At 39.9% G+C, this 24,104-nt stretch overlaps 1 protein-coding gene across 1 annotated transcript; it reads right to left on the bottom strand.

Annotated features, from left to right (window-relative positions):
* Window positions 1–306: 306 nt before the first annotated feature.
* Window positions 307–23,751, bottom strand: LOC133606028 (differentially expressed in FDCP 6 homolog). The gene is made up of 12 exons (XM_061959527.2): window positions 22,542–23,751; window positions 18,505–18,645; window positions 15,856–16,038; window positions 14,088–14,318; window positions 13,867–14,013; window positions 12,572–12,680; window positions 4,454–4,674; window positions 4,269–4,376; window positions 4,028–4,194; window positions 910–1,111; window positions 754–844; window positions 307–664 (listed from the first exon to the last, which is right to left on the bottom strand). The coding sequence occupies exons 1-12, from the start codon at window positions 22,680–22,682 to the stop codon at window positions 453–455; spliced, it is 1,953 nt and encodes a 650-aa protein (XP_061815511.1). The 5' UTR covers window positions 22,683–23,751; the 3' UTR covers window positions 307–452.
* Between the last annotated feature and the right edge of the window lie 353 nt (window positions 23,752–24,104).

The raw sequence follows: 24,104 nt of genomic DNA, 5'->3' as shown, positions 1-24,104 counted from the left end.
TTTAACTTCAACTTAATATTACATTGGCTCTTTGGTCCTATTGGCATAAGTTTGCTGCTAAAAGGGCATGACGTATCTAATTATGTCTATTTTTATTACAGTCCCAAATATTATTAGTATTTAAATATTACAGTTCATAAGTGAAAAGCATAGCAAAAAGCACTCATATTTTTGTCCTGCTGATGTATTCATATTCATTCATACAACAAAATCAATGTGTAAATGTCATCACTGAGTGAAATTTGTTGATAAAGTTGATGATTCAAGTGGGTTTTGCAAATGAAAACATAAAAAAACAAGAAACGCTAATAATTAACCGTACATTTTATTATGAAAAAAAAGTAATAGATCAAATTTGTCAAATGTGTTCATTGTAATGGTGACGTCACACACTGTATGTCACTATAAATACCACACAATGTTTATTTCAGTAAATATCTGACAATTGGAAATCATATCGATCCATTGGATTCTTCCGGCGTGTCGTCTGAATCATTTGACAGGTTGGCCGCCTCTATTTGCTCCTCCAGCGTCTCGTCGTACTCGGGCGTCTGGCGATTCGGGCCGGCTCTGATCTTGAACTTGGAGATGAACTCGTTGCTGGCCAGAGCGCCTTCCTTTTTGGGACACGTGTGTTTCGAGGAGAGACGATTTTCTAAACGTTCTAAAAAAAAACAAAAATAAAATGTATGTCATGGCACTATAATGGTGAAGAGGTGTGTGTGTGTGTGTGTGTGTGTGTGTGCACATCACCTCCAGGGGTGATGGGCTTCATCAGGCGGTTCAGTTGGACATTCCAGTGACGAACATGTTGGCTGGCGTTCCTCAGCTTTTCCTGGACTTCCTGCGGCGACCGAGAAATACAAATTTAAAGAAAGCCTAAATGTGGTCAAGCCAAGGAGTTCTCACCTCCAGGTGCTGGTGGCTCCTCTGACGGGACGCCCGCAGATCCTGGAGCTCTTGGGAGGCCGAGTGCAGGGCGGAGGGGGCGTGGTGGTCCAAATCGTCATCGGGGACCCCGTCCTCCACGGGGCTGAATCTCTGCAAGACCCTCTGCTGCTCTTGGAGGAGCTGGAACTGCTGCTTCTTTTCCTCCTCAGCTTGGAGCAGCCTGGAGAGCAAGACCACATTTTAAATATTTTTGCACAAACTAAATTTGCTCACAGTATCTAAAAAAGGTGGCTGTGCACGGGGCCGTAACTAGGATTTGACAAACACCGAGGTCAAAAAATAGTGGTCTGAGAGAAGCATTGAAAGGCTGAAATCATGAGTATCCCAGCAGCATATTAATAAAAAAAAGTGGATTCTTACAAAATCATGCTGATTGTCAAAGATGTTGGATAAAATAACGTGATAGTGAATCAATGAATGCTTTTATTATGTATATATAATATACAGTACAGGCCAAAAGTTTGGACACACTATCTCTTTCAATGAGTTTTCTTTATTTTCATGACTATTTACATTGTAGATTGTTACTGAAGGCATCAAAACTATGAATGAACACATGTGGAGTTATGTACTCAACAAAAAAAGGTGAAATAACTGAAAACATGTTTTATATTCTAGTTTCTTCAAAATAGCCACCCTTTGCTCCGATTACTTTTTCGCATGCTCTTGGCATTCTCCCGATGAGCTTCAAGAGGTAGTCACCTGAAATGGTTTTCACTTCACAGGTGTCATAGTTTTGATGTCTTCAGTGACAATCTGCAAGGTCAATAATCTTGTAAATAAAGTAAACGCATTGAAATGAGAAAGTGTGTCCAAACTTTTGGCCTGTACTGTACAGGTAAAAGCCAGTAAATTAGAATATTTTGAAAAACTTGATTTATTTCAGTAATTGCATTCAAAAGGTGTAACTTGTACATTATATTTATTCATGGCACACAGACTGATGCATTCAAATGTTTATTTCATTTAATTTTGATGATTTGAAGTGGCAACAAATGAAAATCCAAAATTCCGTGTGTCACAAAATTAGAATATTACTTAAGGCTAATACAAAAAAGGGATTTTTAGAAATGTTGGCCAACTGAAAAGTATGAAAATGAAAAATATGAGCATGTACAATACTCAATACTTGGTTGGAGCTCCTTTTGCCTCAATTACTGCGTTAATGCGGCGTGACATGGAGTCGATGAGTTTCTGGCACTGCTCAGGTGTTATGAGAGCCCAGGTTGCTCTGATAGTGGCCTTCAACTCTTCTGCGTTTTTGGGTCTGGCATTCTGCATCTTCCTTTTCACAATACCCCACAGATTTTCTATGGGGCTAAGGTCAGGGGAGTTGGCGGGCCAATTTAGAACAGAAATACCATTGTCCGTAAACCAGGCACGGGTAGATTTTGCGCTGTGTGCAGGCGCCAAGTCCTGTTGGAACTTGAAATCTCCATCTCCATAGAGCAGGTCAGCAGCAGGAAGCATGAAGTGCTCTAAAACTTGCTGGTAGACGGCTGCGTTGACCCTGGATCTCAGGAAACAGAGTGGACCGACACCAGCAGATGACATGGCACCCCAAACCATCACTGATGGTGGAAACTTTACACTAGACTTCAGGCAATGTGGATCCTGTGCCTCTCCTGTCTTCCTCCAGACTCTGGGACCTCGATTTCCAAAGGAAATGCAAAATTTGCATGGTTGGGTGATGGTTTGGGGTGCCATGTCATCTGCTGGTGTCGGTCCACTCTGTTTCCTGAGATCCAGGGTCAACGCAGCCGTCTACCAGCAAGTTTTAGAGCACTTCATGCTTCCTGCTGCTGACCTGCTCTATGGAGATGGAGATTTCAAGTTCCAACAGGACTTGGCGCCTGCACACAGCGCAAAATCTACCCGTGCCTGGTTTACGGACCATGGTATTTCTGTTCTAAATTGGCCCGCCAACTCCCCTGACCTTAGCCCCATAGAAAATCTGTGGGGTATTGTGAAAAGGAAAATGCAGAATGCCAGACCCAAAAACGCAGAAGAGTTGAAGGCCACTATCAGAGCAACCTGGGCTCTCATAACACCTGAGCAGTGCCAGAAACTCATCGACTCCATGCCACGCCGCATTAACGCAGTAATTGAGGCAAAAGGAGCTCCAACCAAGTATTGAGTATTGTACATGCTCATATTTTTCATTTTCATACTTTTCAGTTGGCCAACATTTCTAAAAATCCCTTTTTTGTATTAGCCTTAAGTAATATTCTAATTTTGTGACACACGGAATTTTGGATTTTCATTTGTTGCCACTTCAAATCATCAAAATTAAATGAAATAAACATTTGAATGCATCAGTCTGTGTGTAATGAATAAATATAATGTACAAGTTACACCTTTTGAATGCAATTACTGAAATAAATCAAGTTTTTCAAAATATTCTAATTTACTGGCTTTTACCTGTATATATTACACAATTTTAACATAATTAAAACATACATTTAAAAACCGTATCAAAATCCTTGCTACGGCCGAGTTTTGAACCCAAGAGCTTCTGCTTTGTAAAGCAAGTACTATTGACAGCTGCCACTGGATGTAAAAAAAAAAAAGTGTGTTCATATTCTAATCAGTGAGGAGCATGATGTGGTCAGGACAGTTTGGTGTTAAAATTATTTTAATAATTAACATTTTTATGTGCTTCTTCACGCAACCCTAACTGATCGCAAAGCCCTACACAGAGCGCGTGTTCTGCGTTTAGGGCGGGGCAGCACCTGACAGACACGACAACTTTGTTATACCGACTGCATTTCACACCAATTTCCTTCAGGTGAAACCAACATTAGTTACATCAGTATGATTCAGCGTTAATGTTATGTTTCATTTCTGATCAGATGATTTTGAAGTAAAAGTGGACTTCATTGCGTTACGTTGTTGGAGTTGTAACGGGCTGTGTAAGACCAAAGATCGTATATTGGGTGAGGATGATCTACCGCACGATGTTGTACAGCGCACACGATGTGCTTATATCATCTTTTTGTCACTTAGAAAAAATAGAGAGCACATGACCTCGGTGTCCTCAACGGTAGTTACGGCCATGGCTGTGCATGTGTGTGACCTCTCCAGCTCTTGCCGGGCCCTCTCCTCCTCCATTCGCGCCTGGATCTCCATGTTGAGCGCAGCCTCCAGTTTCCTCTGGGTCAATTCGAGCTCTTGGATTCTTTGCCGCTGCTGCTCGGCCTCCTTAGCTCGCTCCTGCATCTCTGCTCTCATGCTCTCTCTCATCTGGAACACAGACAGCGAACGTTTTTTTCCACCGAAGCCCGGAAATCTGTGGAAGGTTGAAGCTGCTGTGTCACCATCTGGGCCTCTTTGAGTTGTCTCTCCAGCTCCATCTGCACCTCCCTCTGCTTCCTCCTCTCCCTCTCGTCCGACTCCCTCCGCCGGGTCTCTAGTTCGCGTGCGTGCTGCGGGGACAAAGCGCTACTCTTAACCTTCACGGTCATTGCGTCAGGGGGTTCCTAATCAAGTGTCCCCAACCCACCTGTATGATGCTCTCTATCTCTAGATCCTGACGGTCCTTATCCCGTTCCACCCTCTCCATTTCCTGCGTGTTGGAGTCCTCCGATTGGCTGCTGCAGCTGCTGCGGGCACTGTGGCTGCGCTCCCGTTGGCTGTGCTCCCGCTGGACCCGCCTCTTGGCCTTAAGCTCCCAGTGGAGCGACGATTTGGCCTCGCTTTGGAGGCGCAGGGCCGTCTGGATAGCTGGACACAACACATTTTCAACAAAAGGTGCAAAATGACTGAATACAGTGGGTAATAAGGAGAATGGGCGATAAAGGATTTTTACAAGGGCTGTTAAATAATAACGAGTTAAACGTTTCCTTTAACAGCACTATATGTTTAAAGTTAAAGTTAAAGTACCACTTTAACTTTAAACATCAAATCCTATAGTGCTGAGTTAAACGTTTCCTTTAACAGCACTATATGTTTGTCATGTTATTAACATGCGACCTGTGTGACCCTAACTAAGTCCATTCGATAGCGCTGAAAAAGCAGCGGCCTTCCAACTTGAGTCATGCTGAGTCACAAGAACAAATAGAGAGCAGAAATAAACAACGAAAAATGGACATTGAATGAATGAAAGTTTAGCTTAGAAGCCCTGGCAAGTCGCTCTGTCCACAAGACCTACGTTTTTTTCCATCTACTGTCGCTGTAAGGTGAGTTATCACCAGAGTTCCTTGCTGCTTTTCTAAAGTCACTTACAAAGGTCAGGAGTCGCAAGTTGTGGATTTTTTTGGGCTTGTTTTTTAACCTGAAGTTGCTTATTTGGGCTTGCTTTTCTGTCCCCACAATGAAGCAAAACACAACTGCGCCGGTAGGTAGATTGTCCTTTTCTACACAACCTTTTCTGGTTATCGCATCCCCCGGTCCATTTGGCATCATGCAAATGACACATCAGAGCGTCAGAGACCAGACTGACAGAGAAACAGGTGCCGAGACAGATGTAGAGTTAGGCAGTAATGGTGGAAAACTTAATTAAAATATCATTTAAAACAGACATCTTTAGTGGGCTCACTTTGTACAATTATAAAAAAAAAAGCATAAAACAAATATATATATATATATATATATATATATATATATATATAAAATATATAATGCAATATATATTATATATACTACATATATTATATTTCATATGTTATATAATGCGATATATATAATGCAATACATACATATACAATATATACTGTATGTATATACTGTATACAGGACAGGCCAAAAGTTTGGACACACCTTTCACATCATTTTCTTTATTTTCATGACTATTTACATTGTAGATTGTCACTGAAGGCAAGGTTTGGTTATTATCATCAACAATTGAGAACAGAGAAATGGATATTGGAACAGTGTAGGTCTGACTTGGTAGGATGTGGACAGCAAGTAGTGGGCAGAGAGAGAGAGAGAGAGAGAGAGAGAGAGAGAGAGAGAGAGAGAGAGAGAGAGAGAGAGAGAGAGAGAGAGAGAGAGAGAGAGAGACACTCTTGGCATTCTCTCGATTAGCTTCAAGCACACCTGTGAAGTGAAAACCATTTTGAGAGAAAGAGAGAGAGAGAGAGAGAGAGAGAGAGAGAGGGGAGAGAGAGAGAGAGAGAGAGAGAGAGAGAGAGAGAGAGAGGAAGTGAAAACCATTTTGAGAGAGAGAGAGAGAGAGAGAGAGAGAGAGAGAGAGAGAGAGAGAGAGGAAATGAAAACCATTTTGTGAGAGAGAGAGAGAGAGAGAGAGAGAGAGAGAGAGAGAGAGAGAGAGAGAGAGAGAGAGAGAGAGAGAGAGAGAGAGAGAGAGAGAGAGAGAGACACTCTTGGCATTCTCTCGATTAGTTTCAAGCACACCTGTGAAGTGAAAACCATTTTGAGAGAAAGAGAGAAAGAGAGAGAGAGAGAGAGAGAGAGAGAGAGAGAGAGAGAGAGAGAGAGAGAGGAAGTGAAAACCATTTTGAGAGAGAGAGAGAGAGAGAGAGAGAGAGAGAGAGAGAGAGAGAGAGAGAGAGAGAGAGAGAGGAAATGAAAACCATTTTGTGAGAGAGAGAGAGAGAGAGAGAGAGAGAGAGAGAGAGAGAGAGAGAGAGAGAGAGAGAGAGAGAGAGAGAGAGAGAGAGAGAGAGAGAGAGAGAGAGAGAGAGAGAGAGAGAGAGAGAGAGACACTCTTGGCATTCTCTCGATTAGCTTCAAGCACATCTGTGAAGTGAAAACCATTTCTGGTGACTACCTCTTGAAGCTCACCGAGAGAATGCCAAGAGTGTGCAAAGCAGTCATCAGAGCAAAGGGTGGCTATTTTGAAGAAACTAGAATAAAAAACATATTTTCAGTTATTTCACCTTTTTTTGTTGAGTACAGAACTCCACATGTGTTCATTCATAGTTTTGATGCCTTCAGTGACAATCTACTATGTAAATAGTCATGAAAATAAAGAAAACGCATTGAATGAGAAGGTGTGTCCAAACTTTTGACCTGTACTGTATATATATATGTATGTATGTATGTTTGTGTGCGTGCATGCGTGTGTGTGTGTTAAAGTTAAAGTACCAATGATTGACACACACACACACACACACACACACACAGTGTGTGTGTGTGTGTGTGTGTGTGTGTGGGTGTGTGAAAATGGCACTAAAGGACTGCATTGGGTGTACATTTTAATAAGGTACACTTTTTAAAGATTAAAATAAATTCTATTTGCGATTTAATGCGATTAATTATGAGTTCACTATGGATAAAATGCGATTAATCGCGATCAAATATTTTAATCGTTTGACATGCCTAATGTTTACACCTATGGCAGTATGGTATGGTTCTTAGCTGTGATTCATGGTTGGGCTAAGGGGGGGCAGTAGTGTTTGCCTGCTCGTTAGAGTCAGACCAAGAGAGTGTTGGCCGCATTGCAGTGTGGTTGTCTTGCTGTAAGGTACTGTTGTTTACACGGCTGTTTTGTAGACGCCAATAAAAAGCAGATTTGTGCGCAGTGATCCCACCTCATCGTCCTTCCGTTGACAATATTTTACACTCTCTTCCAACATTGCTGCTGCACTAATTTAATCATGAAACTTGAAGCAAATGACAATAAAGCTGTGAAAATGTGCAAATCTTTTTTTTTGGTGGCTAACAAATTGTAATTAAATATAAATGACTGAATCAGGGGTGTCCAAAGTACGGCCCGCAGCTCATTCTTTCACGGCCTGTGGCACATTTAAAAAATACTATTACAAAAAAAACATTCAAAAGTGGAATAAAAGAGCAAACAGGTGTAATCTAATGAGGAAAAAGTTGCAATATTGAGAGCTCCCATGCAGACATTTTTTACTTTAAAAAATGCTTTTTACTTTTTACCTTTTTACTTTGCTCGAAAAATAATTAAAACGTATAATCAACTGATAAATCTGAAGTTATAAATAATAAATAAATGATAAATGGGTTGCACTTGTATAGCGCTTTTCTACCTTCAAGGTACTCAAAGCGCTTTGACACTACTTCCACATTTACCCATTCACACACACATTCACACACTGATGGAGGGAGCTGCCATGCAAGGCGCTAACCAGCACCCATCAGGAGCAAGGGTGAAGTGTCTTGCTCAGGACACAACGGACATGACGAGGTTGGTACTAGGTGGGGATTGAACCTGGGACCCTCGGGTCACGCACGGCCACTCTTCCACTGCGCCACGCAGAGATTTAAGTGTTGAATGTAAACATAATATATATCGATATATGACTTATTTTTAACATTTGTATGAGTGAGGGCCTTTTGGATCACCGAGATCTTAACGGTACTTTTTAAACTGTCATTGTTAAAAAAAAAATAGTAATGAACCAAAATCTATTTTGTATTATTTACCTAATTAAGGCTCCAATTACTTCACATCAAATATTCCACTTTGAAAAATGTTTTGGGGAAGATTTTGCATATTGTGTGGTTTTGTCCTAAAAAAAAACATGGGTTTCTTTGAAAAAATGGCAGATAAGATCAAATGTTTTAAAATGTTATAGCAATTGATAAATATTTAAGCATTTTAATAAATGATTTATTTTTAACACTTTGGTGTCTGAGACTCTTTTAGGTCCCTGGGATCTTTAACTTTCACCATAATTGAGGGGAACCCTAAGGGTTACAATATATATTGTATTGGTTTTGAAAATGAAAAATATCAAAATGGGCCCTTGCATGCTTTCATTTTTAGTGGAAAAAGTTTGGACACTCCTGGACTAAATAATAAACAAATACTGCCATGCTGTTATTTTGAAGCTTGTTTTGCACTGAACAGGAAGTAATTGTGTGTACATTATAATGCTATGCATTTATACTGCAGTTATGTTGTAGCCAGTGGCAGTTTTAACTGTGGGATCATCAGTGTTGGGTTAGTTACTGAAAACCAGTAACTAGTTACAGTTACTAGTTACTTTATTTCAAAAGTAACTCAGTTACTAACTCAGTTACTTAAACCAAAAAGTAATGCGTTACTGTGAAAAGTAACTATTTAGTTACTTATATATTTTTAAAAAAAAATTTTAAGGCCCCATTTAATACCCTTTTAGCCTTCATTTTAGTACTGTTATTGCACTGGAGAATAATACAATCTTTTGATCAAGTTGACATGCATTTGCATCACTGAACTCTGCTAAGCAATGTGCTCTACATACAACACACAAAGACAAAGATATGTTTTAAAGGGCCAATTTGTTTCAGACCAGAACAAATTGACAAAACTATTTTAAATAGCTGCAACTTAACATACATAATTAACAAACAGCATAATAACAACATAGCTGTAAAACAAGAAAGGCACACACTACATACATAAAGCCTAACCAGGCGTTTTCTCAAGGAATTCTGAAATAAAATCATGTCTGAAGCCCAGAACACTCTACACATTTCCCCACTTAGTTTAGAGAAAAGGAAATATTAGCCTGGCCCACTAGTATCCCTCTTTGGGTTTGTGAACTTTATAGTCTAAACATTTAGAGTGATGTGATAATCAAACACTCTAAAAGTTTAAAATGAAAGAGTATATAAGAGAATTGACAGAGTGTGTGTACCTTCAGTGTCCAGTGCCTCATTAAAATCCAGCCGCTGTTGGAGGTGGAGGTGAAGTGTGTGTCTCTTTACTAGCTTCGTCGAAGCATGTTGTTTTTGTCGCTGTTTCAGCATATTTGAAACTTACATTCAACTAAAATGTTCTTTTCTTTGTGGTCGATAAAAGAAACGTACTGAAAATATCTCCATTTTAAGAAACTCGGCTTCGGGGTTCGCCATGACGTCTTGATAGTAGACACAGACACGCCCCCTCCCACACACACACACTCACACACACACACACACATTCACACAGACAGCGCGCGGCGCGCCTCTTTTTTGTCGCCTCTTCAGCAGCGCTGCAACACTCAGATCTTCTCAGTTTCTAGCCGATACTAAATAAAAAATAACGCAAAATAACGCAGTAACGCATCATGTAGTAACGGTAACGGAGTTACTGAATATAAAAAAATAACGCGTTAGATTACTAGTTACCGCCGATAGTAACGGCGTTACAGTAACGCGTTACTTTGTAACGCGTTAGTCCCAACACTGGGGATCATACGCGGCTTTCTCAAGGGGGCGCCCTAAGGATGAGGTGGAAAATAAAGATTGATTTTTATTTATACTCAGAGCTCTTTTGGCGTAACCTGACTCTCGCCAGATCCTTGTAGAGCTCAGCCAACTACAAGGATCTGGAGAGAGTCGCCCCTTGCCACTTCAAGCTGGAAAATTTGAGGCTTCACTTTCTCAAGATTATTTATCAAAAAATGATATCGCAGTTCCTCTGTGATTCATGTTTGAATATAGCATTTTATTAGTCAAAAGATTTTTACATAATTTTGGCCTAAATTAAGCATTTCAAGCATACAAATGGCTGAATGAACTTAAATTAACAAATGTAAGGCACTGTTCCGCACAGCAGATTACAATCATCATTGAACAAGTTGCAGCATTTTCAGTAGGTGACTCTAGGGCAGTGGTTCTTAACCTGGGTTCGATCGAACCCTAGGGGTTCGGTGAGTCGGCCTCAGGGGTTCGGCGGAGGTCAAAACACACCCGACTCATCGTGTAAATACAAACTTCTCCCTATCGGCATATTACGGATACGGCAACAGCTGACTGGTTTGCAAGAGTGTTATTTGTTGTGAGTTTATGCACTGTGTTGGTTTTGTTGTTTGAACAAGGTGATATTCATGCACGGTTCATTTTATGCACCAGTAAAAAACATGGTAACACTTTAGTATGGGGAACATATTCACCATTAATTAGTTGCTTATAAACATGCAAATTAGTAACATATGGGCTCTTAACTAGTCATTATTAAGTACTTATTAATGCCTTATTCGGCATGGCCTTATTATAACCCTAACCCTCTAACCCTGACCTTAACCCTAACCAAATAACTCTAAATTAAGTCTTTATAACTTAGAATATGTTCCCCTAGTGTCCAAATAACTCTAAATTAAGTCTTTGTTACTTAGAATATGTTCCCCATACATTTTTTTTTTTTACTAAAGAAGGGTTCGGTGAATGCGCATATAAAACTGGTGGGGTTCGGTACCTCCAACAAGGTTAAGAACCACTGCTCTAGGGTTATTTCATGTCAGGAAGACTCTACGAAACGTAACATAAAAAGTCGTAAACAGGTTTTTTATGCTTTAACTCCCAGCGATAAACTAGGGACGACTGTGCCCTTTGGAAGGTGATTATCTCAAACAACTTGCTCACTCGACACAAACACAATGCATGTTCTGTGGTCTGACCAGTCCACATTTCCAATTGTTTTTGGAAACTGTGGATGTAGTGACCTCCGGATTAAAGAGGAAAATAACCATCCAGATTGTTATAGACGCAAAGTTTAAAAGCCAGCATCTGTGATGGTATGGGGGTATATTAGTGCCCAAGGCATGGGTAACTTACACATCTGTGAAGGCACCATTAATACTGAAAGGTACATACAGGTTTTGGAGCAACATATGTTGCCATCCATAAACGTCTTTTTCATGGACACCCCTGCTTATTTCAGCAAGACAATGCCGCGACCCCGAAAGGGACAAGCGGTAGTAAATGGATGGATGGAATGCCAAGCCACATTCTGCATGTGTTACAACAGCGTGGCTTTGTAGTAAAAAAGAGTGCGGGTACTAGACTGGCCTGCCTGTAGTCCAGACCTGTCTCCCATTGAAAATGTGTGGCGCATTATGAAGGGTAAAATACGACACAGGAGACCCCGGACTGTTGAACAACTTAAGCTGTATATCAAGCAAGAATGGGAAGAATTCCACCTGAAATGCTTAAAAAATTGGTCTCCTCAGTTCCCAAACGTTTACTCAGTGTTGTTAAAAGGAAAGGCCATGTAACACAGTGGCAAAATTGCTCCTGCGCCAACTCTTTTGCAATGTGTTGCTGCCATTAAATTCTAAGTTAATGCTATGCAAAAAAAAAAAATGTTTCTCAGTTCGAATATTAAATGTCTAGTCTTTGCAGTCTATTCAATTGAATATAAGTTGAAAATAATTTGCAAATCATTGTATTCTGTTTTTATTTAGGATTTACACAACTGGTTTTGGGGGTTTTTAGTATGTATGTATGATATTTAGATGATGCATTTGAATAGTATTTTAACTTGCACTGTATTTATCATGCACATTGTCCCTCCCCCTCAGGACTACAGATTAGCTACTAAGGTACAGTCTGGGACAAGCATCTCTGCTTTTATGCATAATGTCATTTGACATAGTCCTAATAAATAAATAAATGAAAATACATTTATTTTAATGTCGATTATGGTGGTACTTGGTGAGCCCAGTTTTTGAAAGTTGGTACTTCAAGTTTGAGAACCACTCTTTAGCGTTTAACATAAAATATATGCACATACACACTAAATTGACTTTTTAAAATAGTTAAAAGAAATGAAAATATAAAACACAATATAGTTTTCACAAAGCTATCATCATGTATGTTGACTTAAGCGGACCACTTTCTCATAGAAGTAATAACAACATGCTAGAGCACGACTTGATAAGTTGGGCAACATAAGCGGTTTCCACTATAATGAGGGAAAATGTTGCGAACGTCTACGCACCTTGGATCCACTCCACCTTCTGTCTCTGGTCTGAGGCGCTCATCTCGTAGGTTTTGTTGTGGGTTTTCACACAAAACAAACAACGTTTTCCCTCTCGGTCTGGAATTGGCTGGAATTCCAAGAGGAGGAGGATAAAAAGATGAGCAACTAAGGTACACTATACTGTAGCTTGTATTTAGCACCATCGGATGGATACATGGAAGCAATTCGCTGGACGGGACATGAGTATAGTGTGCAGTGTGTCCGATATATAAATATACTGTACGTGTTGCAGGCCGCAAAAGATACACTTAGGGCCACCACCAGTAAAACAAATTGGAACCCCTCTAGTTTTTTCTGATTTTGCAAGAAAAGAAGGTAACGCTTGATCTTCCATGTAATATATATGTGCTGTCATCTCCAGCCAGTCATGTTTCACAAAACATTGACTAAGATATTTGTTTTGAAATTAGATATAAAAAAACAGACAGCATACTGGCCTAGTAGGACTAAGTTAGCTCTCAGTATTTGTTTCAACAGAGTTTGGTGACTATATGCTTGTTGGTAAAAATGCATTTGCTGTTTTATGCCACTTTTGTTCCATCTAAATCGCATTTGTTAAAGTGTAAAACCATCACAATGCTAATTGTTATTAGCCTGTCAATGGGGTTGTCCATTGTATGTTAGCATTAAGCTAGAAGCATAAGAACCATCCTTTAGCCTGTATGGTTGCAGTGCTTTTTTTTCAGTTCATACCAAACGGTATCGTTGGTTTACCATGATTCCTAAATGTGGATATTAATGTACTTTCTTTGTGTGCTTAGTTTTACAGTACCTTAATTGTGGGGACTATCAAACAATCTCAAATTGGAAGTTCATGTTTAATTTGAAGGATTCTTTACCTTTCTGCCAAACCAAATTCCGGAATAATATGTGTAAAAAAAAAGTCTTGCCGGTTTTCTAATATAGTAATAAAAAAAATATAATACATGCGCCACTGCCGATTATGCAAATTATACGATGATGTCTTTTTGACACCCCTGGCCATGCCAATACCACCACAAATTGTCGATCTGTGGGAAATACTGTTGTGAGCCATCATCAGGTGTGCCATGGGAAAGTAATTCTCTTTTATTTGCAAGAAATACCTAGGTATGTCAGTGACAGGCGGAACAATTCAATACTCTTCCACTAGATGGCAGAAGGTACGTAATTAACCTGCATTATCACCTGTTGCCATGCATACAACACAGTAAGTCATGGCCTGCTTCTTAGTAATGTAAAATGTGTCTTGGCGCGATAAAGATTGGACTGACCTCAATGACGCAGGTCTTGTCCAGCTTGATCTCGCCCTTCTTGTCCTTCAGGTCCTCGCTGACGTAGTACGCCATGGACGACGGCTTTAGCACAAACCAGCGCTCCGTCCAGTTGCGCCGCACGTGTCCCTTTTTCCACATGTAGCCCTGCCCGGTTGAACGACAAGATTAGTTGACCATTTTTGTCTCCAAGGTCCGAGGTGGCTTGACATTTCGCCCACCCTCTTCAGGACGTTGTGGTACATCTCCAGGAAGACCTCATTTAAGGCCAGACTGAAGGCCTCGGCGCTGGTGACCCGAAGCAGCCGGCCGGCGTCCATGTGCTCCAGGAAGTTCCACACGGACAAGCCCTCCTCGTGCACGGCCGGGTTCTGGGACGTGAGGTCCTCAAGCGGCTTCCCGTCCCACTCCTGGCTCATGGCTGTGCTTATTTTCTTGAGCAGATACTCCACCTTTAGCATAGAACACAACAATAAGCTTTATTATGTTTCGGACTGTAGACCTCTTGTAGTTTATATTTGTCTTTGGTTGACAGGAAGTGGGCAATTGCAGGAAGGAAGAGCCTCATTAACTCACTGGTGTTTTTAAAGATGTCCTTCATGCTTGGAGATGGTGACCAACAACCATTTTCAATCCTATTTCTTACTCTTCTACTTACCGTATTTTCCGCACTATTAGCCGCACCTAAAAACCACAAATTTACTCAAAAGCTGACAGTGCGGCTTATAACCCGGTGCGCTTTATATATGGATTAATATTAAGATTCATTTTCATAAAGTTTAGGTCTCGCAACTACGGTAAACAGCCGCCATCTTTTTTCCCCGTAGAAGAGGAAGTGCTTCTTCTTCTACGCCAAGGTAAGCACCCGCCCCCATAGAAGAAGAAGCGCGCGGGTATTACGTTTCATTTCCTTTGTGTGTTTACATCTGTAAAGACCACAAAATGGCTCCTACTAAGCGACACACTGTGGTTCTAGCTTGCCATGCTAATGGCCAGAAACTTCCACCCATGGTGATATTCAAAAGGAAGACCTTGCCAAAAGAGAACTTTCCAGCCGGCGTCATCATAAAAGCTAACTCGAAGGGATGGATGGATGAAGAAAAGATGAGCGAGTGGTTAAGGGAAGTTTACGCGAAGAGGCCGGGTGGCTTTTTTCACGCAGCTCCGTCCATGTTGATATACGACTCCATGCGTGCCCACATCACAGATGGTGTCAAAAAACAAGTGAAGCACACAAATACAACACTCGCCGTCATTCCGGGTGGATTAACCAAAGAACTCCAACCGCTCGATATTGGTGTCAACAAGGCATTTAAAGCATGACTGCGAACGGCGTGGGAACAATGGATGACCGAAGGCGAACACACATTCACTAAGACAGGGAGACAGCGCCGGACGACATACGCCAACATCTGCCAGTGGATCGTAAATGCCTGGGCGGATATTTCGGTCTCAACTGTGGTCCGAGCTTTCCGGAAGGCAGGATTCACGGAACTGCTGGAAAAACAACAGCGACACTGACTCTGATGACTTCGACGAGACGGAGCCGGCCATTTTGGAAATCCGTATTCGCCCAACTTTTTAATTCGGACACCGTAGGAGAAGAATTCGAGGGATTTATGAATGAAGAATAACTTCAGAAAGTGAGTGTTATGTTTATTTTGTGTGTTGTGACATTAACGTTCGAGCAACATTAAGTTATTGCTATTGCTCTGCACTATTTTGAATTTTACTATGTTTGTGATTGCACATTTGCACATTACCGTACATTTTGGGAGTGAACAGAGTTGTTAGAACGCTGGTTTTTAATATATTATTAAAGTTTGACTGACCTATCTGACTGTTTTTTTGACATTCCCTGTAGCGCAGTTAGATGCGGCTTATAACACGGGGCGGCTTATAGGTGGACAAAGTTTTGAAATATGCCGTTCATTGAAGGCGCGGCTTATAACACGGGGCGGCTTATGGTGCGGAAAATACGGTACTTACCTCGTCTGGGATCATCACCAGCGGGTAGCGGTCGTCTGACAGGAGGTTAAATAAGCAGAAGAGCTTGAAGCGGTTCCTCTCCGAGAGCAGCGCCCCATCTGGTGGACCCTTGTAGTTCTTCTTCCTGGTCATCATCCAGCACAGGTCGTCAAACTTCTCCTTGTCAAACATCCCCTCTTTCACCTGCAACACACACAATCATTATGTGCAGGGGAGTCCAACGTGCGGCGCAGGTAGCAAACACACAGCTCATTCTTTATTTGCCCGTGGCATAGCATAAAAATAAAATACATTTATGATGAATAACATATTCTGTAGACACGGATGGGTATGGAATTCTGTACTTGTATCGGTACCGATTGAATCAAACAATGCCATATTTTGATACCTTTGTTGCACATGACGTCACGTACAGTTACAGACTCCGGCTCAAACACTTGGCAGAAAAACAAGAGCGGACTCAGCTGGACTGCCTCTAGGTAAAGTTGCAAATGTCCATGCCAACAAAGCAAGCATGCTTGATAGAAAGCGCTCCAAAGCACAGTAATGCTCTGGCTCAGTATATATATGTCCTTCATATATATACTGATATATATCAGCAAGGCCTTTTCTGCTGGCCTAACATACCCAGAAATCATGATCATAATTAAAGATTGAATCATTTTTTTATTTACTTTCCCTATATATCTAAAATTATTCATATTCTCTTCATGTCACATTATGCTCGTTCCAGTGCTGTTGTTTTTAGTTTTAGTGTGTATCCAATCAGAATGTAGCTAGCTTATGTTGCCATGCTCTACCAAATCTGCCTGGGGCCTTCAGAATCAACAATGCAGGCCTCTGTGCACTGTAAGCGATTGAGGACATACAGTGATAGACAGGTGCGATAGCCAATCAGATCACCAGTTGTTGTCAGTATGACCTTCTAGCTGGCCTAAGGTTGAACGTGACGTTTACGCGTCCTGTGATTGGATACTCATCGGGACCGTTAGCGGATGAATTTGAGAACACATACAGTTGAGAGAGAGTTGCGATAGCCAATTGGATTGCAAGTTGTTGACAGCAGCCTGTCTAAGTAGCCTAATGTTAACGAGACTGTGATTGGATACTCACTTGTCATTCCAAATTGAGTATCCATTCACAAGTTGCAATTTAGCAGGAAGCAGGAAGTGTTGCGCCGTAGCCAGACCGGGATAGTAGAGAAGGAGAACAAAACGTTGATTAGGTGGCAGATATATATTTGCAAGGCCATATTCAAGAGGGATATTTAAAGAGAAGCTACATCTTGTGAGACAATGTCAGCCAACCCCAGAAGCTAGCTCGGCTGTTCTGGCGATGAAATGCTCGCCGACGACGGGCTTATACGGCGTCGAATAGGTCCTACTAATTGTGAGTTCAAATATTTTATTTTTCCACTTTTAATATCCATTCATCCATCCATTTTCTACCGCTTGTCCCTTTCGGGGTCGCGGAGGGCGCTGCAGCCTATCTCAGCTGCATTCGGGCGGAAGGCGGGGTACACCCTGGACAAGTCGCCCCCTCATCGCAGGGCCAACACAAATAGACAGACAACATTCACACACTAGGGCCAATTTAGTGTTGCCAATCAACCTATCCCCAGGCATATGATTTTGGAGGTGGGAGGAAGCCGGAGTACCTGGAGGGAACCCACGCAGTCACAGGGAGAACATGCAAACGCCACACACAAAGATCCCGAGCCCGGGATTGAACTCAGGACCTTCGTATTGTGAGGCACATGCACTAACCCCTGTTCCACAGTGCTGCCTCACTTTTAATGTTTTTTGCAATTTTTATTTTGACAGTACCACATAAGATATGTTTTTAATAAATGTTCAAATGTGCCAGAAAATAACCCGTTTTGTATACTGCTGATGTGATTCAATGTCCCGTAGGGCGTAAGTGTGTTCCTGTATAGTATTTCTCCAGCAATGGTCATGTGGTGACATCAATTATGGTATTTTGAGAGGTAATCTTTGAAGTCGGACATCACTGAAGGCCTAGGTGGGAAACGCACAGCCCGCCACTGTATATATATATATATATATATATATATATATATATATATATATAAAAGAAAACGGGACAGCACGGCTATCATTATAAGCACACTGTCAAATGTTAATTAAAGAAGTTACATTTTATTATTAAACAATTAACATTTATTAAAACATGAACACACACAAAATAATATCACAACAATTGGCACAGTATCGGTTCAAATGTAAAAAGGCACCTATCCCTAATTATAGATAACACATTTAAATTGCTTTACCACCTATAACACAAAGATAAGAGGTGCATGTTTTTTTCCAAATAGCTTAGCATATATTGACCTACCGGTACATTAGATTGCTTTTAGCATCTATACTGAAAAAAATGTATCAAAGTGTCCAACATATACTTACATACCTTTTTATGAGTAGTGGACAACACCTGTTCAACAAAGGACCTTAAACGCCTCATTGTGAAGCAGTCCAATAATAATTAACACAGGCTAATTTCAGTAACACCCCTGCCCATACATGGGGTATATTGTTTAGTTGTGACTTCATCTTGCTGCTTTTTGGGGGGCATTGTGTCTACTAATTGACCTACGAGGGTCCCTGAAAGTAAATTCTACTTGAATACCTTATCCAGGATGTATTTATTGAGGTAGGGCATGTAGCCATGATTGGACACGGGGCCGTCATCGTCGTCTTGGAAGTGCTCTTCCAGGGTCACGGGGTCATGGGGGATGTTCAGCACCGTGTACAAGTTGTGAGACAACACCTGAACAAAAACAAGTGGTAAATATTAGAAGAGATTGTACATAAGATAAAATAAAAAAACAAAAAGAAGCTCTACGGTCGTCAAAGATTTTTTTTCTAAGGACCTATGCTGTAAAAATGCTCGTCAAAGATCCTCTATATAACAGGAGTGCACTGCTGTTTGCATAGATATACAACACAACTGCAAGTCAAACATCCTCTGCTGTTAGGGTGGTACTGCAAAAGTGCTAGTCAAAGATCATCTCAGGGTGTCAAATCTCCACAAGGGCTGCATACAGACAAACTGAAAAATGTGGGTGTCCACTTTGATACAATCTGCAGTGATTCCTCTCATTCATTTACTTGTGGTGGCCAGCCATGAATACATTAGGACCACCACAACTAGATTTGGCGCAACATAGACGGATGTCTGCTGTTGTTTTCTTCTGCTTTGTTCATCTAAAACAGGGGTGTCAAACACATTTTAGCTCAGGGGCCACATGAGGGAAAATCTGTGCACACTCGGGCCGGACTATTGAAATCATGGCACTAAAACTAAAAAATAATCACAAATAAAAGAAAAGAATATAAACAGATAGTAAATAATAATTAATTATTATTATTATCAATTTATTATTATTATTCTTTTTTTTAAATGATTTATCTGTAAATATTATTATTATTTTGTTTTTCTTGCTGTTTTTTTCGTCTTTTGGGGTGGGGCACGTTGGGATATAAACAAACAAATATTTTGACATTTAAGGCAGACAACAGATATATGATGTATGTAAATATGATGTATTGGATGGGAATGTCTGATGCTGGATGTCAATAAAAAAATGAATTAAAAAAAAAAATCAATAAAGACAACTTCAGATTGTTTTCTTTGTCTTACTTTGGCCAGAAATAGAACAAACATCTCCTGAAAATATTACAATAAAAATATAGAAAAAAATACCGGCAGCGGTAAAGTTTAGATCTATGAAGGAAAGAAGAAAGTGAATGAATGTTTATAACTGAATAAATTTACATATGCATATAAATCTGTTTTCTTTTGTATTTTTTTTTAATGAATTAAGTAACGTTTATGACAACCTTTTTCCAAAATGCAATATAGAATGTGAGATATAACAGGACAATGCATACATTTATCATTTGTTTTCAAAACGGTTACAAAAAAGTAGGACCCCAAAAAATGTACTGTGGGACCCCATTTTTGACTTGATGGGGTCCCTGGGACCCCATTTTAAAAATTCCTGGCACCAACATAGATGGAGTATTGGTGTTTTGAAAACAGCAACAGGCGGCTGTGGCCTGCGGGCCGTTTCTAATACTAATCAAATATTTGATACACAGAATCTAAAGCGTCTTTGAGTACGTAGAAAAGCGCTATATGATTTCAAAGTACCAGTATTAATATTATTATCATTATTATTATTACCATTATTATTATTATCGTCATTGAGTACTTAGAAAGTGATATAAATTGAATGTAATATAATTATATTATTTGTATTACCCTCACACATTATACATGGGACTGTTTATGACTATAGCTGGTTGTGACAATTTCGAACACTCGATAAGGTTGTAACTTTCCTTCTCAACACATGTCATGCGCACCTGGTGTGCCAGAGAATAAGAAGGTGCAGCAATAGAGTAGGTGTTGCCGAATTTGCAACACGCTATAACGAGTAATTAGACCTCTGTAGATTGTCTTTTTTAAAAGCGACTAGCTTTTAAATATGGCAGCTTATAGGACACGAGGACTTAAACATGAATGCATGTATCGCTCTTCTCAACAAGCAGCACCTCCCTCTGTGAGACCCCCCATTCCCAGAAAGCGCTAACAAGCAGCTCCGTCCACGCTTGTGTGAAGGGTTGTCTCAACCTGATATTGGTCCGATATCAGGAGAAAAAAGTATTTGAAATATGGGCTTGCATGTAAAATGCGAGCTTTGATACAAGCAGTCCTGCAGAATGTTTACTTGTGCAAAGCTGGACAACCAGTTAACATCTAAATGTCCTCCAATAAGCACACAAGGTCATTTAAAAAAAGGTAAGCATGGGAGGCTATAGGCTACTTTGAGCTAGCAACTACACAGCAGCTAAGCACACAATAGCAAACAAGCTAAAACATACGTAATTAAGGCCCTAAATGGAACATAATTGCAGTCTAAAAGAGCACATTTGTCAATATAAACAAGTATAAAATAATTATAGTTGTATATTACTTACACATACAAAGTCTCCAAGGCAAAAGCGTATTAGAAAATATCCAGTAACAAACGTGTCTGCATCATTCAACTTACTGCATCCATGAGCTTAACTTCATGAATAGTTGTGGCCACTAATGTCGCCAAAAATACATTAGCCCTCCACTTCAATTTAAAGACAGCATAAATCCATTCCACATGGTTAATAATAATTAAGTTTGTGTTTTTCACACTTACCATTAATCTGTTTGACTAATTTCACTTCAACAAACCTTTTCTAACATTCCACATAACAAAATAGTAAAAGTATTTGCTACGATTGGTGCTGATATCATAATGCATTAATATCCGTATTGACCAATATTTAGGTTCCTATAATGGCATAGTATCGATAGTGAAAAAGTTGTATCGGTACACCATTACTTGTGACAGTAAAACACACACAAAAAAACAACAGAAGAAATGTGAATTTGTATTTTTGATTGTTGCACTTTTCAGGTTTTTTTGCTTACTTTGTTTCTCCAAAAACTCACATAAATTGTACATGCACATGCGTGTTGGCCAGCTATGTGAACTCCTCTATCCTTGAACTCCCCCATCCCCAAGTCCCACACACTAAAAATGCTGGCTTATTTTCATAACCCAATTTATGAGTTGTTAGTGTTGAGTTACATTTTGGAGTTATTTTTATAATATAATATAAGAGTATTATTTTAACTCAATTTCTGGGTTGTTTTTCAATGAGTAACCCAATTTTGAGTAAGAGGCTTTTTTTTTTAAATTAAAAAGTTACTTTTTTTTTCTTGAAGCAGATTTTATTATGGATTAGTTACATAACATTATTTACAATCACACATCTTATGTACATGAAATGTGTCCTTTACCCTTTAAAGCGGTACTAAATATTTGAGCATGCTGTATAGCAGTGGTCCCCAACTACCGGTCCGTGGACCGATTGGTACCGGGCCGCACAAGAAATAAAAAATAAAAATAAAATAAAGAAATACATTTCTTTTCTTTTCTTTTTTATTAAATCAACATAAAAAACACAATATATACATTAAATGTCAATATAGATCAATACAGTCTGCAGGGATACAGTCCGTAAGCACACATGATTGTATTTCTTTATGACAAATATAAATAAATGAATAAATACCATAACCCCCCCGGTCCGTGGGACAAATTTTCAAGCGTTGACCGGTCCACAGCTACAAAAAGGTTGGGGACCATACTGTACAGAGTTGTAACAAGAAGCTACATTAACACAGTCCCATTATTATGTGCTTATGAGCTCGGTCCATCAAATTTATTTATGGCCCTCCAAATGTATTTGTGGTAGACCATGACAAATGTATAAAACATTACACACACACACACACACACACACACACACACACACATGGACAAGGGCAGGCAGTGACTAAAACATGTCAGGACAGCTTTTGGCAAGTTCCCTGGATTCTTTTGACATTTATGCGCTCCCACTCTGACAAGCAGGAAAACAATATTTCACTGCAAAAATGTCCAATTTTGTGTTTCCAAAAAGCTGGCGAGGGCTTTAAGCAGATTTTGTAGTCAAACATCTATGTAGCAATCCGTAAGAGGAGCGTAAACAAAAACTAGTCCACTTCCCTGCCCTTTGGTCCTTGATATCCTGCACCCGCTCTCCCACCACACACTTTAAAGACTTTCTGCCTACCTTCAGCTGGGATTTGGACACTTTTCCACACTTCTCCACGTCCAGCGAGGTGAAGGCGTACCAGATGGACTTGAGCAGCTCAGATTTGAAGTCCATGTTTTCCAGGAGAGCCCCCCCTATAGCATGCACGCACACACACATACGCACACACACATTCCCACACACACACAGCTACATGTCTATCCCAGCTCTGACGCAGCAGCGAATGTGGGGCAGAGCTCAGGCGGGCTGCAGTGCAAAGAGCAAAACAAGCACTGGGAAGAAGAAGGAAAAGTCAGCATGACTTGGAGAGGCGGGGAGTCCACATCAACACACATTATTTACAAATGAAAAAAATATATACAAATAAATATTTCACTTGAACATATAGACTCTACATTTTGATAATATTTCATACATAGCAATAAACTAGCAGGAGGTTGAATTTTTTTTTTTTAAAGTCCAAATTAAGCCTATTTTCAGTGTGGATTCGCTAAATTCCTTGCAGTGTAAAGCCATTAAGCAAATAAGAGGCTTTACAGGACACGCCCATTCCTGGTGACATCACTGTGCACCAGACTCTTACATTGATTTATTTCATGATTAGATACTGTTGCATATTTTATCACTGTTTTTCTGGCTCCTCATATTTATTTTTGGGCCTTTTTGACTTCCTAAAACACGTTTTAAATGTATGCATACATTTAAAACATGTTATACAGACACGGAAACATTTGTGGCCCGCATCTCATTTTTTCATCATCCAGCAGGATATTGCCAACACAAAATTGAACACATCATATTTGTTTTGTCACCTACAGCACAAAACTGAGATGTCTCTTCAACAGTCATTCCACCGAATCGGTACCGTTTGCACCCCCCAGGAAATAAAGTGTATACATGCATGATAAAATTAACTGTAAAATATGTTTTTTATGAGGCAAAGTCTCCTGCACATTAAACTGATCACATATTTAATAGTTTTAAATCTTATTTGTAATTGTTGCCTGTCCCCCACTTCCTAAAATTTGACTTTATCACAAAATATAATCATTATATATATATTTAAGTTACTCCTAATCCCAACTATACGCTAGGTTTATTTTTAACTTCCTCACAGTAACATTTTTCAAATCAAAAAAATATAACAAGAACCCCACCGGATAGCTTATGTTACTATTGGTGGTTTAACAGAACATATTTTTTTGACAATTGTATATATTTTTTGCAATTACAAAGTTTATGTAATAAAACATTTTAGCAGCCCGAGTAAAATGATTGGTGTTTACGGGGGTCACTCATCCGGTCGTCAACACGGACACACAGGGAGCATGTGCACACATACGAAAGCAGTCCAAGAGAAGCAACAAACAATTTGCGGTCATGTTGTTGTTATGATAAAATATACATTCAGTTATAAGGCTAGATATCCAAATTGCTATTATTAGCTAACAACACCTAAAGCTTGTGCGCGTGAAAAGCCGTAAGTGGTGGGATATACTGTGTAAAATACATTGGAAAGTTAGCACCATCTCGGCATCTGTGTACATGTTGTAAACAGCCCCTTTTAGTTTTGTGTGTATA

This window comes from Nerophis lumbriciformis, linkage group LG05 (genome assembly GCF_033978685.3).
Source record: "Nerophis lumbriciformis linkage group LG05, RoL_Nlum_v2.1, whole genome shotgun sequence".
Classification (NCBI taxonomy): Eukaryota; Metazoa; Chordata; class Actinopteri; order Syngnathiformes; family Syngnathidae; genus Nerophis; species Nerophis lumbriciformis.
The sequence above is the reverse complement of the archived record's forward strand: the minus strand, read 5'-3'. Positions and strand labels throughout refer to the sequence as shown.